This window comes from Polistes dominula, unplaced genomic scaffold (assembly GCF_049000335.1).
Source record: "Polistes dominula isolate Pdom_NZ unplaced genomic scaffold, Pdom_raw_medaka contig_12, whole genome shotgun sequence".
In the NCBI taxonomy this organism is placed as follows: Eukaryota; Metazoa; Arthropoda; class Insecta; order Hymenoptera; family Vespidae; genus Polistes; species Polistes dominula.
Genome location: NW_028301116.1, coordinates 1,422,538 through 1,442,250, shown reverse-complemented (window position 1 = coordinate 1,442,250; position 19,713 = coordinate 1,422,538). Strand labels below are relative to the sequence as shown.

Sequence of the window (19,713 nt, the reverse complement as noted above, 5' to 3'; positions counted from 1 at the left end):
TTATCGCGACTTAATTGGACAAACCGTATTTCATCGAAGTCAGATCTGCAGTAACCGAGAAGGAGAATCTTCCTTCTGTCTATCTCCTAGTAATGAATATACAAACCTTGGAAAAGTATCAAATTATCTTATATGTTTCTAGGAATATAGTTACATTCTTTTGTTCTTTCATAGTTTGTACGATTCTCTAACATTTTCTGATATTATCTTGTGTTCTCTATGATAATCATTTTTTCAAATCTAAGGATTCCTTCAAACGTATATTCCTTTCCACGAAACCAATACCCTTTCTCTCTTGCTTCAACTCGTCCCTTTTTTTTAAAAAAAAAAAACCTCATATAGGTTTATTTTTGTCGTATATTACATATTCACCACCTTTCACTCTTTCTCCAAGATATTCTTCATTCTTTGACAGTAATCTTTAAACGTCTGCTCCACGATATCCGTTTTACAATTTTTCTCCTCTTTCCTTTTTCTTATTACGGTAACATCAAGAATACCTTTCTCTCTCTCTTTTTTTCTTTTATATTTTCGACATGATTTTCAACGTAAATTCGAGCTTATTATTTATCCAAAGTTGTTGTACCTTTGCATAAATATTTACATTTTGGTAAGTATAATTTGTATCTAAAAAGAAGAAAAAAAAATCGGGGTAAAAAGGAATGTTTCTTAAGTGACCGCTTCTTTCTTTGGAGTACAACGAAAACGTTTGTGCATGAAAACGAAGGACAAAATTGCGAAGAGACCGGCGCGCGTACCTTTAGGACTAAAGTGAGGTTGTTCGCCAGAACACCAAATGAAATTCGTGCACCTGCCTCCTTCTTCTGTACTCTCTTATCTCCCTCCAACCCTCCCTCCTCACTTCTTTCTATCTTTCTTTTTTTTTTCTTTTTTTCTCTCTCTTTATCGACAGTACCGTATCTTTCGAGCAACCCCTAATAAAACTTTGATAATTTTCTTATTTCTTTTTTTTTATCAGAACGAAATATTTCAAAAAGAAAAATATAATATAAAACTTATACTTTGGTCAATAATTAATCCTAAAAATTGAAATATATATCAACTCAACGACGTATATGATATTTTTTTGATCACCCTTTTATATCCAATACAAAATACAAATGCTATAAATTTTGTCTAACAAAATGATCTACGAAAACGAAAGGATAAATGTTAATCAATCTCATAACGATAATTAATAAAGCTTCAACCCTATTATTATTTGTCACAGGTTAAAGTTCGGGTATCGAGATAAAAATTACATCACTGGTCGATTTTAACCAATGTTTCACGGCATTCCCCCTTTATTTCCACCCTAAGCGTTTCAGGCGGTACATAAATATAATCGAAAGAAGAATAAGAATAAAAATAAGAATAATAAGAAGAACACACGTTAGAGAGATTACGTGTGTGCGTTGGGCCGAAGCTCGTATTGCAACAAAATAAGTGGCGGGAGAATTCGAAGACGTTGCAGGGCCCCAAGTAGAAGAGTAGAAGAACGGTGGGGGTAAAGAAGACCAAGCAAGAGGTCCTATTTTCTTGCCACCACTCCCCGCTATTACTCCCCACCACCAGCCCCGTTGTTAAGGCCGCGCGCTTCCCCCCACCATCACCGGCGCACCGTTGTTAAGACCGCGCGCCGTTTTCCCCCACCAGAAGCGGCGCATACGCGTGCCAGAAAACGTGAGACGACGAGAGAGCCCTTCTTCTCTTCTTCTTCTTCTTCTTCTTCTTCTTCTTCTCTCTAAAGTAAAAAAACACGTGCCAAAAGGATCGTTGGATCGAAGCCGCTCCTCGCTTTTCGTACGTTGCACCAAACCCGAGGAAGTTGTACTCGCCTTCCAAGAGTTTTAAGACTTTCTTCGGCTCCCTTTGATCGCATCTACGTGCCGAGAGCAAATTGTGAACGTCCTCGGGGATCGCTTTAAAATGCTCCTTCTCTTCCTTCTTATTCTTCTTATTCTTCTTCTTATTCTTATTCTTCTCTCTTTTAATGAGCGACTCAACAAGGAGACTATTTTTTTTGTTTATTCTATTATTTTACATATTGTGGCATTCGTAAATGAATTATCCATTCGTATTACGTGATTCGTCTAAATCATAGTAGAAATTTTCGATTAAATTCTATTTTTATTTTTATCTTCATATATCGGATCATTTATTTTTATAGTATTTCAGATACTGCACGATTTTTTTTTACTATGTTGTAATTTATTTTTCATCGTGCTTTCCATATATAAAATTACGTTAGAATGGTGTTGTATATGAAACACTTTGCGTTAAAAATTGTTTCAATTAAAGATTGTTATACAATTATATTCTATTATTTTAATAATTAAAGAAATATAATCTGTAAAAATATTCAGGTTCTCTAGCAACTCACCCGTAAATTCTATTCTTAATTTTAAATTTTCATTCAGTTTACATAATAATATATACATAAATTGTACATATAAATGTACATATATAAATAGTAAGAATTCTTAAGCTGTAATTGAACACAAATGGTTTAATTAAAATTTAATATTCGAAACTATATTTTTCCTTAAAGATTCTAATAATAAGTTTTATTTAACTTTCTTACAAATAATAATTTCTCTGTTGAAAGAAAACAGGAAAAGATAAGATTGTTACATAAGAATCATCTAATGCACTTGATAAGAAATATAATAAAAGAATAGAAATATATACTTTAATATTGTTCATCATTGTATTTGAATTTTACAAATGTAGACTATTATATATGAATACTACTATATGAAAAATCATAATACATATATACAGGATGTTTTAAAAATTATTTATCTACTTTAAGAATAAAAATTAAGAAAAACACATTTATAACATTGTAATTCTAGTTATGCATTTATCATCATACTAATGATATCATTACTATCTTTACAGATTGCAAATTGTAATAGAATAAATTGATATAAAAAAAAATAATTTTTAAAATAACCTGTATAAACGTTAAAAGAAGATTAACCTACACGCGATCATTTCCTTATCAAGAAAGAAAATCGCTGCTACGTGTAAGAATTTAACTTACGTTACGCGACTTTATAGTAATGAGTTTTGATTCTTTAAAAAGTTTTCTAACTTAATAACTAATGGCAAAACTTTCTTTCATAAAACCCATTTGTTTTAAGAAATTATTTAAAAAGAATAATAAGAAAAGAAAAAAATTCCTTTTCTTTATTTTTTAGTATCCATTCGAGTAATTCACAATTTAAAATTCGATTCATTAATATTATGGTATCGTATCAAAAATAATAATAATAATAATAATTTTGAAAATTAGTAATATTATATTAATAAATTAATAATATTAATTTTACTATTTATTTAAAATTATATTATTAAATTAGTAATATTATATTACATTTAAATCATTAATAAAACCTGAACTTGGTATATTTTATTTTATTTTATATATATTTTTTTCAATAACAATTATTGCGCGAAAGTTCATTAACCTTGTATAAACAATATTATCCTAAGAATTCGTAGAAGGATTATAATCGTTTAGTGTTTTACCATAAAAAATTGAAACATTTCCCAAGCAGGTTCTAAACACGAACACGATCTACTTTCCACATTGCGCTTGAACAACGATTTCTATTTTTGCTAAACCATTTATGGTCATTTTACGCCGAACATAATTTACCTGGGATGGTTATACTACGTTTTTATCTCACAAAATTTCAAAGGACAATTATACTATCTCTTCAATTGAGCTTTTAGACAAATTCTTCAAACGCATTTTAGTTTGTCTCATTTGATCGTCATTACGTTTTATGTAATGTTTTTGTTTGAGGATGATTTAACAACAAATAATCTATTTAGTTATTTTTTTTTCTTAAGAATTCTTTTTTGTTTTACTGATTTAACTTCAATGCAATCTTTTCGTACAGGTGATTTATTTTTAACGTGGTTTATCATAGAATGGTTTCAATTACATAAATAAAATTTACAAAATACACATGCAATGATAATGTAAATTTATTTTTTTTTATATGTTGAATATATAATCTATAACAAAAATATACAATTTATTTTATATATTTTCAGTTGAAAATCGAAAATTGCGTACTTAATAGTAAAAATTTTAATAATTGTATAATATACAGCAAAAAGGTAAACTAAAAAACCTACTTTGATCTTGAAATGTCGACCTACTTAAAATTATATAAGATCATTATAGTGTAATACATTATTATGACATACATTGTATAATAGATTATATTGGTATTAATCGATTACATATTACAACATTTTTTAAATATCTGAATTACATAATCAAAATAATGGATCAACTTTTGAAATTATTGCCAATGGAACGTTTAAGTATGTTTCATAAAAAGATAAATATAATCTTTTAGTATAAGAACTGTTATTTCAAGATAGTGATCTATTCGTGAGACAGTAAAATGATACAGTAAACATACTAGTTTCCTAATGTAACTGTAATAATATCGAATGTTGATTAGAAACTGGTATTTAAATATATCAATTTCAATTGGGGTAATGAATTTTTATTAAAAAAAAAAAGAAATAATAAAAATATCTTACGCCAATATTAATAAAAAATATTAATAGATTCAGATTTGTCATATACATATATATGTTAGCTCAATGAAATATGTTCTGTTTTTTTTTTTTTTACAATTGCATAAAATTTGTTAAATATGTTTTTATGTTTATATTTTTTTTTTTTTTAAATAAAATTTATATGCATAGTTACGGTTTTTTATTTATTTTTTTTTTTAACTAGTTCCATATGCATACTTTCTTTTTACACAGAGATACAGAATTTTTTTTTCTAACCTTTCTTTATATATATATATGTGTGTGTATACACCCTTCTTAGAACTAGTCTTCATAATTATGCAAAACTTGCACGTGTTTTGATACTATCCTATATCAAAAATAATAATATGTTTTAAAAATAAATCTTATGTATGTAGAAAGTGTTCTTTTTTTTTTTTTTTTTTTTTTTATACATACTTCCGTAAATTCCCACCGAATTAGATTAATATACATATGTACGTATTTATATCATTGACTAAGTGTGACGAAAGAAAGAAAAAAAAAATAGAAGAGAAGAAGTAGAAAAAATCGAGAATGGAATGTCACGAGATCAGAAGACCTTTTTAATTTCTTTTTTTATTCTTTTTCTTTTTGTTTTTGCAATCCATTGGTTTACGACTACCGAGTATCAAACGGGTCCCGATTACGTAGGCATCAACCTGTCTTTTAGTTCTATCGAATCGTCAAATCTGTTTACCTGTTCTTAAAAAAAAAAAATCTAAGAAAAATCTATGTCAAGCAAAAAGACTAAAGTTTTAAATTGATTGATGTTGGTTAACAGCTCTACAGTAAAAGGGTTTTCTTTTTTCTATTTTTTTTTTTTTTTCATCAACAGATATACGATACGATCCGATAATAAATTGAAGGCGATGGACCGTGAAACACATAAGACGAATATAAAAAAAAAATACAACTGTTACTTTTTTCTTTTCTTTATTTTTTGCTATCAGGTATGTGTATGCACGCGTATATAAACACTAATGCAACCGGAGTACTTGCTTTTGCATCTCTTAACAACTTGACATTGCCTTTCATGAGTAAGTATTTAACTTATCGAACATTTTAACGAAGAAATACTGACATTGTTCGATTGATTATTATCTGTTTGGATAATTGTAAAATAAGCTTAGTCGGTATATTGTTTAAACAGTCAATTTAATTTCTTTAAGATTAAACTTTTTTTCTATAATAAATAAAAAATTAAATTACATTAATTGATATTACGAATGTGTTTTTTTAGATATTTTTTTTTAAATAACTGAAAGACAAATAAAACAATAAAAAGTACAATAATTTATAAATAATTTTAAATTAAATATATTTAATAAATATATTTTAAATTTAATATATACTACTACTTTAATAATACTTATACTTTAATAATGCTATTTAAATTTAAATAAAATATATATATATATATATATACATAGAAACATAATTAAATAAGGGAACGTTTTAGAAAGCCTTTTTTCTTGAAATAAATAGAAATCAAATTTAATTATATTAATATTAATTTAATATGAATATTGAATAAAACATAATTTAAAAATAAAAATAAAATTAATAAAACCTAATTAAATAAAATATTATTTAATATTAAATAAAACAATAGAAAGTATAATAAATTTTAAATAAAAAAAGAAATATATATATAGAAACATAATTAAAATTTTATTTTAATAAAATAAAAAAATAAATAAAATTAAAATAGTGGAACGTTTTAAAAAGATCGATGTTATATAAATTTTGAGATAATAAATTTTTTTTTGTCTCGTAACACTAATTGCCATTTGCATTTAACGAGTAGACAATAAATGTCATTGATCAAACATTAGATAAATCGATATCATTGTTTTGCGAAATATAGGATTTTCTATTTGAACTTTTCTTTACTATTGAATGTGTCTTTTTTTTTTTAATAAAATAACGTGAGTTATCTCCAAACGAATTTAAATCATTTATATCACCTATAAGTGTATCCAACTGATCACACGTTAGCAACTTTAAATTGGAATGCTCGTTAACGCGAACGTAACCAAAAAAGGGGTTAGTAATAATAAATTAAACCTAAATTACATGTTTAAAATTTATGTGTGTGTGTGTGTGTATGTGTGTTTTGATTTTTCGTTAAATCAACAAGCATTTTTGATTACTCTTAAAAAGAATTCGCTTTCTTAACGATTAATAAAAAATCACGGAAGTAGGAAAAGTGTCTTGTTTTTCTATATGTGTGTGTGTGTGTTGTACAATTCCTTATGGATTCATAAGAATGCGTACGTGTAAACATATACAGAGATTTATTCTTCGTAACCGATCATCCATGAGATATAATACGGTTTTTTTTCTTATGAGCTTGTTACAATTAATGAATGGTCTTCTTTTTATCTCTCTCTCTCTCTCTCTCTCTCTCTTTCTCTTTCTCTTAAAACGTATTCATTAAACTTTTCCGCATTCAGTATACTTTCTAGCAATAATATTAATTTCTGATCGATTGATTTCGATCTCGAATGAAATAAGATGATATCGTTGTGTCAAACGTTCAATAAATTAGAAACTCGCATTTTATTAGAAATCATTGCAGAAATGGCATAATTAGTTATAATGACATCGTAACTTTTTCAAATTTTGTTGCAAGTTTTATTGCAATCAGGTTTTCTTATTACGACTGTAATACGAACACCTTTTTTTTTCTTTTTTTTTAAGTACTTTGTATGTAATTAAAGTTTTATAGTACACAGGAAGAATTAAGAATTGATATGTTGTTAAATTAAAATTAAATTAAATTAAATGTTATACAATATTATTTTAATTTATATTATTTAAATATTATCGAATTATACGAATTCATTTCGTATTTTCATATCTTATTTTAAATTATATTATTTAAATATTATCGAATTATACGAATTCATTTCGTATTTTGATATTATTTTAATTTATATTATTTAAATATTATCGAATTATACGAATTCATTTCGTATTTTGATAATATTATTAATTATCAATACTTAAAACTTTTATTACCTTTCATTCGTTTCTAATTTTTCTTTTTTTTTTTATTCTTCGACCAGTTGTGAAATTTTTAATTACCCTTCAGTAACATTTCATTGAGTCTAATTTTTAATCTGAATAATTCCACGTATCCATTTTGCCTACGCATTTATATTTTTTTTTCTTGCAACACATTCGTTCATGCTTTGACGCACTTTCGCCACGTGTCACGGTTTTATTAAATTGTGCCACACGTTCAAAATGTCGATTAAACAAACAAGCAAATTGTTCGACAACTGTGTAATAAAAAATAAGTGAGATAGGTGTGCAATCTAATAAATTTTGTAAACATTACAAATATACGAATGCGGATGTTTATACTAACACACACAGACTTAGAGACACAAACACATGTGGATAAATTTTGCAAAACATTGACATAAGCTTGTTATATCATTGAAAAATTCCGTTAATGTATTTTTTAATATACTCCTATTGCATAATATAATTTCTTTTGCATATTAATTATCCGATAACAGGCTTTATATTTCGCGTGCCTATTTATGTAGGCCATTAAATGTTTAGCCATTAAATTGACTGAATTTCTTGTTTATCAATGTCAACGATTCATAAATTACGTGTATAAAAATAGTGCATTGTTGTTGAAATCATTTAAAATATGTTTACTGGACTAACCAGTTATCCTTGAAAACGATATTGTGTGTCTATAGTAAATTACCGGTAAATATAAATAGATTTATTCACCGTTTCAATTGCAGTACTTTATAATTTTGCATGATTGTGAATATTATTAAAATTGTATGCACTCTTCAGAAAAATAATAAATAAAAATATATAACAAATATATATGTAATATTATACAAATTGGAAAATTATATATTATCATAAAAATTTATATTTATTATTATTATAAATTAATTAATAGATTAATATATTGATATTAATATTAATTATTATAAAATTATAAAATTATATTATAAAAATTATATACACACTTTAGAAAAAAATATATAAAAATATATATGTTATAGTATACAAATTATAAAATTATATATTATAAATTTATATTAATTATTATTATAAATTAATTAATATATTAATGTATTGATATTTATACTTATTAATTATTATAAAAATTATAAAATTATATTATAAAAATTCACGTTAGATAAAAATGTAATGCGCATAATCCGAGTGAGGGTTGCAATTAAATATATTTTCGTAATAATGAAATAATAATAATAATAGTTTTTTTGTTGCGTTACGGTACTTATAAAATAACAAAAACCAAAAAAAAACTTGTAGCAAAAGAAGAAATGATGAGCAATAACTACTTTCCTCAAAAGTCGAAAGGAAGGTATGTTCTAACGAAGTTCAATTGGCGAAACTACCAATGCACGGGGAGAGATACATTTCTCTTGAGGTTCGTGACGTAGAAGAAGGTGAAACGAGCCCACCGTAAGGTCTCCTTCTCTTCTGCTACATATATAACCGGTCTCAATTACAAGAAGCAACAGTTTACCTGCATTATTCGTCGGTGACTTTTAATATAGTGCTTTCTTTTCTTAATTTTATTCTACGAATTACTTTTATAAACAACATATCTGCGAAAATATACTATTATTCCATAAGTGCGTATTTTTTTTTTTTTTAATTAAATTATTATTCTTTTTGATTTATTTGACAATACCCTGTAATCATTTGTAATTGTACTGAGATTGGTCAAAAATTTTTTAATGTTTATTTTATATATATTTTTTTTAATTTTGATTTTACAAAACAAATCTTTTTAGTGTTGTACAAAGGCTTAACAAAAATGAGATTTATTAATTTTTTTTTCTATTATCTTATCAGTAATAATTTTTTAATGTGCTGAATTTTATTTGTCATTAATCTGCGATTTTTTTCTTTTTTTTATATAAAAAAGTTTTTTCTTTAAATGAAATTAAATTAACTTTATTGTTTTATTCATTGATATAAATTTATTTGTACAATTAATAGAAATGAATTTTGCATATAAAATTTGATATGATTTTGTACACGTTGAGAAAGTGTTGGAATTATTTTAATTTAATCAAAACAAAAAGCTCATGACAACTTTTCGAACTTTCACTTTAACCAACGAGATTTTTATTGCATCGTCCTTGTCGATTAATTATTATTTTTTAATACGAGTAATTGCAAATAAAACAAAAATAGATAAAAAGATATATTTAACTCCATTGTATTACGCTCATTAGAATTACCACGTGGTGGTTAAAAGCGTAGTAAATAACGTGACAGAAACTTAAACCAGTTTTAAGATAAGGGGGAAACGATTTACGCGAATATAGAAAGTATTATATATATATATATATATATATAAATAAATCGGAAATTATTTTTCATAGCGTATATAAAAAAAAAGAATTTTTTATCTCCACTATTAAATTTTTTTATTCATTAAAAGAAAAAAAATTAATTATTTATTTAATATAGGCATTTAATTCGATAGTAAAATAAAACCAAAAAGAAATTTTATTTGAATTTTTTTTTTATTATTAAACAGGTCCCAACTATTAATTCTAAAAATTTCTCAATCGTACATGTATATATATATATATATATATATATATATATATATATATATATATATTTTTTTTATTATTATTCGTACGTTATTAAGAGAATTGGAGCATGTGATATTAAAAGGATTCGGAATAACTTTCGTTTTACGTAACAAGATCGAACCAAAAATTTCACACTCACTTTCTGATCAGCTTCCTTTCTTTTCTGTAGCTTTAACCTTCGAATTATTCATATGTAATATACATATATTCATCTTATATACATATGTACGTCTCATTCGTTTCGTTTCGATTCTTTGTTATCTATTAATAATTTGGAATGACAGTTCAATGATAAAAACAAAAAAGAAAGCATAGTTTGCGAAATTGTTTATCTCGTATTAAATTAAAATTTTAGTTAAATTATTTTTTTTTATATTGGATGGATATTCATTTGAAAACTTTACAATAAATATTTATTTATTAATAATTGTTAATATTATACGTACTTATATGATAAACAATTTAATTATATTTTTTTTTGAAATTTCATATTCATTTTTATTTAAAAATATTTATTTTTAATATTCATCTGAAAACTTTACAATAAATAATTATCTATTAATTACATAAATATATAATAAACAATTTAATTATTAATTCTCTTTAGAAATTTTATATTCATTTCTATTTTAAAATATTTTCTTTTCTTTTTCCTCTCTTCGTAGAAAAAAAAGGAAGACGAGTCGCAAGGAAGCAGAAATGAATTTCTCGATACAATTGGTCATTCTGAAAGTCATATTATTGGCCATTTTTACGGAATTTTGTGGGAGTAACAATCTCGGAGGATGGGACGCACACTTTGGTCCAGCCCCACTTTTAGAAAAATATTCTTGGAAAATATTAGACTATGCATATCCCGACGAATCAAGTAGAAAGCTCGCAATATCAATGGGAGAATTTATACCTGAGAATGCTTTACCTGTAGGGATAGAAATATGGCGTAACAAGTTATTCGTCACCGTTCCAAGATGGAGAAATGGTAAGTTATAATCATTAATCATTTATTTCAGTTTAAAAATCCTTCCAATTTTTTTTTCTCATTTAATAACATTCCATTTATTTTTAACATTTCTTTTACAAAAAAAAATAATACGATTTATTTTAGATAAATTTAATATAACACATAACTCATCTTATATTTATACATATTACATTTTATTATTATTTTTATTATTTAATTAATAATAAAATTAAAAATTTTAATTTAATTAATTTAATTAATTTGATTTAATAATTAAATTAATAATTTTATTTATTTTTATTATTTTTATTATATATATTATTTATATTATTTATTTATTTTTTTATTATTTATTATTACATATTACATATTTATATTTATACATATAATTAAATTAACAAACAGATTTTTATTTTTATTATATTTATTTTATTTTATATAATATATTAATTATATTAATTGTATAATATAAAAATAATTAAATAATATAAATATATACTATGTATTTATTTATAACATTTTGTTTTCATTATTTTAATTATTAATATATTATATATAATATTGTTCAATTAATTATTTTTTATTATTCATAATATTAAATTCCAAATATTTATTTAGAATACAATAAAACACACGAACTTTTCTTCACTTCATCTGAATATCAAGAATAAAAAAAAAATAAAAGTAGAAACCTAAAAAGGGATAGGGCCGTGTCCCGTCCTTTTGCTGTTCTTAGCTCATACTGATGATCATACGTGTCTCAAAGTCAGGAACCGGAAGTCGGTAAGAGAACTATAGAAAAGGAGGCAAGGCCAGTGTCGTAGGCTGAAGGGAAGGGTGGGGTGAATATACATACGAATCTCTCGTCTGGGCGACTTCCGGTTCGCGACAAAAAAAATGCCGAAAACCGCGAGAGCAACTTGAATGGGGGAGACCTAGAGCTGCTCAATAAATTTTTTTTTCTTCTTCATTTCTTTATTTCTTTCATTCTCGTTGTCTCTTTCTCACTCTGATTCAAGAAAACTTCCCAACTTTTTCTTCTTCTTCTTCTTCTTCTTCTTCTTCTTCTTTTTCTTCTTCTTTTTCTTCTTCTTCTTCTTCTTCTTCTTCTTCTTCTTTTTCTTCTTCTTCTTCTTCTTCTTCTTCTTCTTCTTCTTTTTCTTCTTCTTCTTCTTCTTCTTCATCTTCGGTATATAAGGGCCATACGAAATTCAGCCCTCTTCTTCCTGGGTTTATTCACTCGATCCTGTGGCCTTTATCAGAAACCTTTACCATCCCTCCTTTGCTACTCACCCTCCTTCCCTTCATTCCCTCTCGTTACGTGTTTTATATTTATTATATGCATTGGCGCACGCCATGCCATTGTACTAAACACGGATGGTCAATAATGGCGGCACGCTGTGTACGAATCCACGTTTTTGTTTCATCCTTTTGATTTTCTTCTCTCTTTTTCTTTCTTTCTCTTTCTTGTTTTCTATGTTTTCTGTTTCTATCTTTGTTTCACTGTCTCTCGTCTGTTCTTCTCATTTTAATCCCTACTATTTTTTTTTATTATTCATCCCTATACCCCAAATCGTTGGAAATTTACGTTGCAATCTGTAATTTAATTCAGATTGTATTTTGCGTAAATTATTTGAATATACATGGTGTTCAAAAACAAATATGGTATTTGAATTTTAAATTCATATGCCTTGAATTATATTGTATCAAGTATTATAAATAATATAAATAGGGGATTATATTTATATAGGGATGTAATAATACTATTGTTTATAAATACAGTAATATTTTATTATTATTATATTAATATCATATTAATAATAATAATTATATTTTATTATTAAATTAATATAATAATAAAATAATTAATAAATTATAAATATAATATTTTTTTATTATATTTTATATTATTAGAAATATAATATAATATAATAATTATAATAAAATTTAAAGTTATACTATTTGAAAAATATTATTAATAATAAATAACAATAATAATAATAATAATAATAATAATAATAATAATAATTAAATTAAACTTTTATATCACTTAATATAATATTAATTATAATAATAAATTAATAATATTATATTAAGTGATATAAAAGTTTAATTTAATTATAATATATTACTGTATTAATTTATTATACAGTTTTTATAATAATTTTATAATATTACATTATAATAATTTTATTTTAATAATAAAATTAATAAATTAAAATAATAATATATTAATCACTTAATATAATAATTATATTATTTCAATCAAATAGATACACACACACAAAATTATAAAAAATGTTATTTTATATCATATTCGATATAAATTCATTTTATCACAATATCATTTACTTTTTGTGGCTAAAAAGAAAAAGAATTGATTTCTAAAAAAAAAAAAGAGAAAGAGAAAAAGGGAAAAATGTGTGTGTCCTCGTATAAATTCATGGATATAAAAAAAAAAGAGGAATTTTAAAGGCGAGAATAAGGTGCTGCCGGTATTTTGGGATGTAGATTTGCGAAAAGGGAACAATAGTTATCGAAAGAAGGGATTGGAAGGTGGTGAAGTGGGGGGAGGCGGAATTATAGCGAACTGCTGGCTTTTCTTCTTTCTTCTCATTCGATCCTCATCCTCCTCATCCTTCTCCTCATCCTTTTCGTTGAGTTTCTAGGAGCTTTCGAAACGAACCCACAAACCTCTGTATGCCTGCCTGCCTGCCTGCCTGCCTGCCTGCCTGTTTGCTTGCTTGCCTGTGACCGCCATTGTCTTTAGGGCAGGTTTTTATGCGCCCTTTGGTGTTTGTCCCATTCTTTCGCGTAACTTCAGATTCACCGTGGGCTCCAAACTTACTAAAAGAGAGAAAGAGAGACTGAGCGAGCACCGACATCGGGGTTAGGAGGAATGAAAGAAGAAAAGGAAACGAGAAGGGGGAAAAAATTAAAAAAAAAAAAAAAGAAAGAGACTTTGTCGGAGTTCTGTTGTTTAATACTTTTCGTGTTCGATGAACTCTTATGAGACAAAAATAATCCTTCATGTCAACGATTTGTTCGAATCATGGTATACTTATGCGATTTTGTTAAATACACACATAGTTTTAATATTATAACTTTGCAATTGTATGGTTTTAAAACGATAGAAGTTTATTAGTAAACAAATTTTATTAAATAAATTCCGTGTACGTAATTTATTGTTAGAATTGAATTAGATATGACAATATATATTAATAATATATAATATAATAATAATATATAATATTATAGAATATGATATTATGTATTATTAATATATATGACAATATATATTAATTATTTAAAAAAATATATATTATTATATTATATAATATAATTATATATATATATATATATATATATATATATTATTTTATTTTAAAAAATAGAATATTATATTATATATTATCAATATATATGACAATTATATAATATATTATATATTATATATTATATAATATATTATATATTATATATTATATATTATATATTATATATATTATGTAATACCATATTCTACAATATTTTTTAAAAATTGTTATAGAATATTATCTTGTTATAAGTTGAAAGGAAATTATTATTGAAATCTAAAGTTTGTTAAAAAAAAAAAAAATTTTCAAGTCTTATATAAATATTATAGTTGAAAATGTATAATTTAATATAATATTTCATTTTTATAAAAAAAATGTAAATTACCTTTTTTTACAACGTTCGATCGAACTAATGTTCTAATAAAAATTTATACGATATGACAGTATAATTTATGAGTATAAGAACATTAACAAAATTTCAACTTTCTAATGACGCCAGTGTAGAAAAATATTTATAAATGTATTTGACCGATAGTCGCAAATGAAAAGGAAAAGGGAAAAAAGAACATTAGGATATTATTATTATTATTGCAACATTTCATTTTTGATAAATTCATTCCTACATAGTTCTGTCTTACTCTGTTTTTTTTTTTATTTCCAATGTAAATTATGAATAAGACCAATTATGTATTCATTTATTCATATTCGAATGTTTCGTTTGAAAATTGTTGTAGAATTCGTTAACGTTTTTATAAATGCAATCTCTCATTCACGCCAAATAATTTTTAATTAGTATAACTAGTATTTCGTATAATTTATTGGCAACAAGATGAAGAAAATTAGCCAATTAGATGTAAATGTAGCAAGTATTACAAAAGTATGAATATTTTAATTTAGGTATTAGGATTTTTATATTTTTAAATTTTCTTTCGAAATATCTTACAAATAAATAAAATAGTTTTTAACGACACTTTACTATAATACGACCGTTTTATGTTTATAATATTAATTATAAAAATAATAATTATATTTAATGTGATTATATATTTAATTATTTATTTAATCATATAATTACAATAATATAGATAATAAATATTTTTTTAAACAAAATTCGTATACAATAAATATATTTGAAGGTATACCAGCAACATTGAATTACATACCATTGGATAAAAATATTGGTGGTTCACCTAAACTTATTCCATATCCAAATTGGGCTCAAAATAAAGCTGGTGCTTGTGGATCCGGGTTAACTACTGCATATAGGTAATTATACTATGATAATAAACAAAAAAGAAGCTTTAAAAATATTACTTCATGATAAAATTATTTTTATAGAATACACGCAGACGTTTGCGATAGATTATGGGTTTTGGATACTGGTACTATTGGAATTGGTGATACAACAGTACAAGCGTGTCCTTACACATTAAACATTTTTGATTTGACAACAGATAAAATTTTGAGACAATACAAGTTACGTCCTGACGATATTAATCAGGTATTATGAATATTTATATACAATGATAATTTATTTATTATTTTTTATAATAAACCATTACATTAAAATTAAAGTAAAAATAACAACGTACTTTAAGTGAAGTTTCAATAAATAATTAAAAATTTATTTAGATATTAATTTTAATTTTATTTACTAAAAATTCACTTAAAGTACGTTGTTATTTTTTATATAAATATATATAATATATAAATTTATTAATTTAATATATAAATTATATTATATATAAATAATAATTAATAACTTACAGACTTTTATTTTTCAATACACAGATTAATCAACCCCACTTATTAGAGAGTTGCTCAAAATAATTAATTACAAATTAATAAACATAATAATATTAAATATTCGACTTATATATTGTTTAATGTACATCAATACTAATCCTCCAGACATTTTTTTTCTAGAATACTTTCATCGCAAACATAGCTGTTGATCTTGGAAAGGGTGGTTGTGATGATGCATTTGCCTACATGTCGGATGAACTTGGTTACGGATTGATTGTTTATTCTTGGGGATTAAACAAATCATGGAGAATAACCCATAGTTATTTTATGCCAGATCCACTTGCTGGTGATTATAATATTGCTGGTCTTAATTTCCAATGGGGTGAAGAAGGTATTTTTGGTATGAGTCTATCACCAATCGCATTGGACGGTTATAGGACATTATTTTTCCATCCGTTGAGTAGCAACAGAGAATTTGCCGTTTCAACTAAAATCCTGAGAAACGAAGAACTTGCTAAGGACAGTTATCACGAGTTTCAGGTGAGTTAATACACAACGATTTCACTTACTTTCTATCTTTCTCCTTTTATCTTTTTTTTCTTTATTCTTCGTTTCGCTATGTCGACTCTTAAACCGGTTTTCGTGATTATTCGTACAATTTCCATTTGAACACAACGTAAATGAAATTACATCATAGGTAATGGTGGCAAGGTAAATCGATCAAGTTTATTATATAGGAAAGTATATAGTATATATATACATTATTTTTATATTATATTATTATATTTTTTATATTTTTATTTTATTTTTTATTTTTTTTTAATTTTTTTATGTTTATATATAATATAAAAATAATAAGTAATAATATAATAAAAATAACTAATTCCAATAAGAATTATAATGTTAGAATTTTATTTATTTTTAAAGAATCTATCAATGATCACAAACATTTAATAATACTTCTATCCTATAATTAAACTTACGATTATTAATATAAAAATCAATATCTTTATTAATAGTTGTTTTTTTTTAATAAAAAATTAGTCTTATTACGTTAGAATAATTTTATATTATTTTTTGTTTACAGCCATTGGAAGAAAGAGGACCAAATTCTCATAGTACAGCATCGGTAATGGATGAAAATGGATTGCAATTCTTTAATTTGGTTGATCAAAATGCAGTTGGATGTTGGAACTCTCAATTACCATATACACCTGCTAATCACGCTATAGTTGCAAAACACGACGAGGCTTTAATATTTCCAGCTGATGTTAAGGTAAAATATTTAAACCCCCCCCCCCCAAAAAAAAAAAAATATATATATATATATATATATATATATATCAATCAATTTGTAGGTAAACCGGGGTACACTTTGGATGATATCGGATAAGATGCCAGTATTTTTGTTATCAACATTGAATTATACCGACGTTAACTTTAGAATATTAACCGTACCAATCAGACAAGCAATATCTGGTACCGTATGTGAAAATGCACCATGGCAATACATAACCACCAATCGCATTTGGTGCGACCGATGATACTGTTGTTATTCATAACAACAATAACAACAACAAAAGAAAAAGAAAGTAACGAATAATATAACATAGGAATATAGAGAGGTAAAATTTATTTCAAATAAAAGGAATTGAATCTACCACCACCACCACCACCACCACCACCACCACCACCACCATCACCACCACTCGTTTTCCCCTCATTCCACCCACTCCAGGATTTCGAAAGGTCTCTCTCTCTTGGATTGTGGCCTCGAGGAGTTTCGAACCATCTAAATACAATCGGTCGTTTGTACGATCAACGACTACTTCGTTTTCTTCTTCTTCTTCTTCTTCTTCTTCTTCTTCTTCTTCTCCTTTCAATTCTTTACTTGTTGATCTTTTAAAGAAAAATAATAAAAAATCAGATAGAAGAGAAAGGGTGAGGAGAGGGGAGAGGGTGGTTGGGTAGAAGTAAATAAAACTGAGGAAACAAAGTTAAATAATAAAAAATAAAATAGAAGAGAAAGGGTGGAGTGGGGTGAAGGGGTTATTGGTGCTTGGGTAGAAGTAAATAAAACTGGGGAAACAAAAGAAAAATAAAAACAAATAAAAAAACTTTACGTTTTTTCGTTTTCGTTTTCGTTTTCGTTTTCGTTTTCTTTTTTTCATCTTTCTTTTTCTCTCACTTTCTCACTCACTCTCTTTCGCTATTTAAAAACTTGATCGTTAACACCGCTTCTTTCTTTCTTTCTTTCTTTCTTTCTTTCTTTCTTTCTACGTGGAAAGTTTACAAGTCCTTTAAAGTCCTTTCGAACGATTTACCAAGACGACTGTGGGGCCGCGGCCGCCTTCATCAATAATTCATGATTGCGGGAGGCTCCTAGGAAATAATAATATCCCTATTCCGATGGAGATTATTATTCGATGTGAATAATATACTTTTCTTTTTCGTTTTTTTTTATTATTATAAAAAATAAGCAAGAATTTTTTTTCTTTCCCCCCACTTTTTATTTTCTTTCTTATTTGGCAAAATTTGCGAATGAAATTTCTAAATAAGAAATATAGTTTATTCTTAATATATTGAAGAATTGTATAAAAAAATGTTTAAGGTAATAGAATTGTCAGTCATATACGATTTTTAAATAAATATTAATTGTTATAATTATTATTATTATTATTCTTATTCTTACGATTAATGTGATTTATATCAGTAGGTAAATTGATATAATTTCTAAATGATATATTTTATGTGCTTAGAAACATTAAAAAGAGCAAAAAAATTAGAAAAATAATAAGAAAAATAATATATTATATTATTGTTAATATAATTTTGATGGTGGTTTCTCAAATTTTTAAAAACTTTTTTCTAACCAAGTAAAAAATAATTAGATAAATCGTAAATTAATTATAATTATTTCGAAATATGTTTCGTGTGCTTAGAAACAAAATAAAAACAAAATAAAAAATAAGAAAAATAACAAATTATATTTTTATTAATATAATTTTGATGGTGGTTTCTCAAATTTTTCAAAACTTTTCCTATCTAAGTAAAATAATTAGATAAGTCGTAAATTAATTATAATTATTTCGAAATAATATCTTTCGTGTGCTTAAAAACAAAAAAAAGAAAAACCAAAAACAAGATAAATAATAAATTAAATTTTTTTAAATGTAATTTCAATATTGCTTTATCAAATTTTTCAAAATTTATCTTACTAAGTAAGATTACTAATATTTTTTGTGAAAAATCATGCTCTAAGTGATCATAAATAACATTCGTTCTTTAAAATCATAAGAAGTAAATCAAATTATTACTTAATACAATAGACCACAGTAATGGTGTTAGAAACATTAGTCGAGACACATATCCTAACTTTACTAGAGGCCCAATTTTCAAACGTTTATAAGGCGTGAAAACGGTTCGGTATCGAATTGGCGTGAATCAGCGACCCAGCCAGTCAGCCAAGCAACCAGTC

The 19,713-nt window shown here is 25.2% G+C and overlaps 1 protein-coding gene across 1 annotated transcript; it reads left to right on the top strand.

The window, feature by feature from the left end:
• Positions 1-10,876: 10,876 nt before the first annotated feature.
• On the top strand, positions 10,877-18,231 carry Y-y (yellow-y). The gene is made up of 6 exons (XM_015328108.2): positions 10,877-11,190; positions 15,626-15,755; positions 15,828-15,990; positions 16,416-16,775; positions 17,323-17,511; positions 17,594-18,231. The coding sequence occupies exons 1-6, from the start codon at positions 10,911-10,913 to the stop codon at positions 17,777-17,779; spliced, it is 1,308 nt and encodes a 435-aa protein (XP_015183594.1). The 5' UTR covers positions 10,877-10,910; the 3' UTR covers positions 17,780-18,231.
• Positions 18,232-19,713: the final 1,482 nt, after the last annotated feature.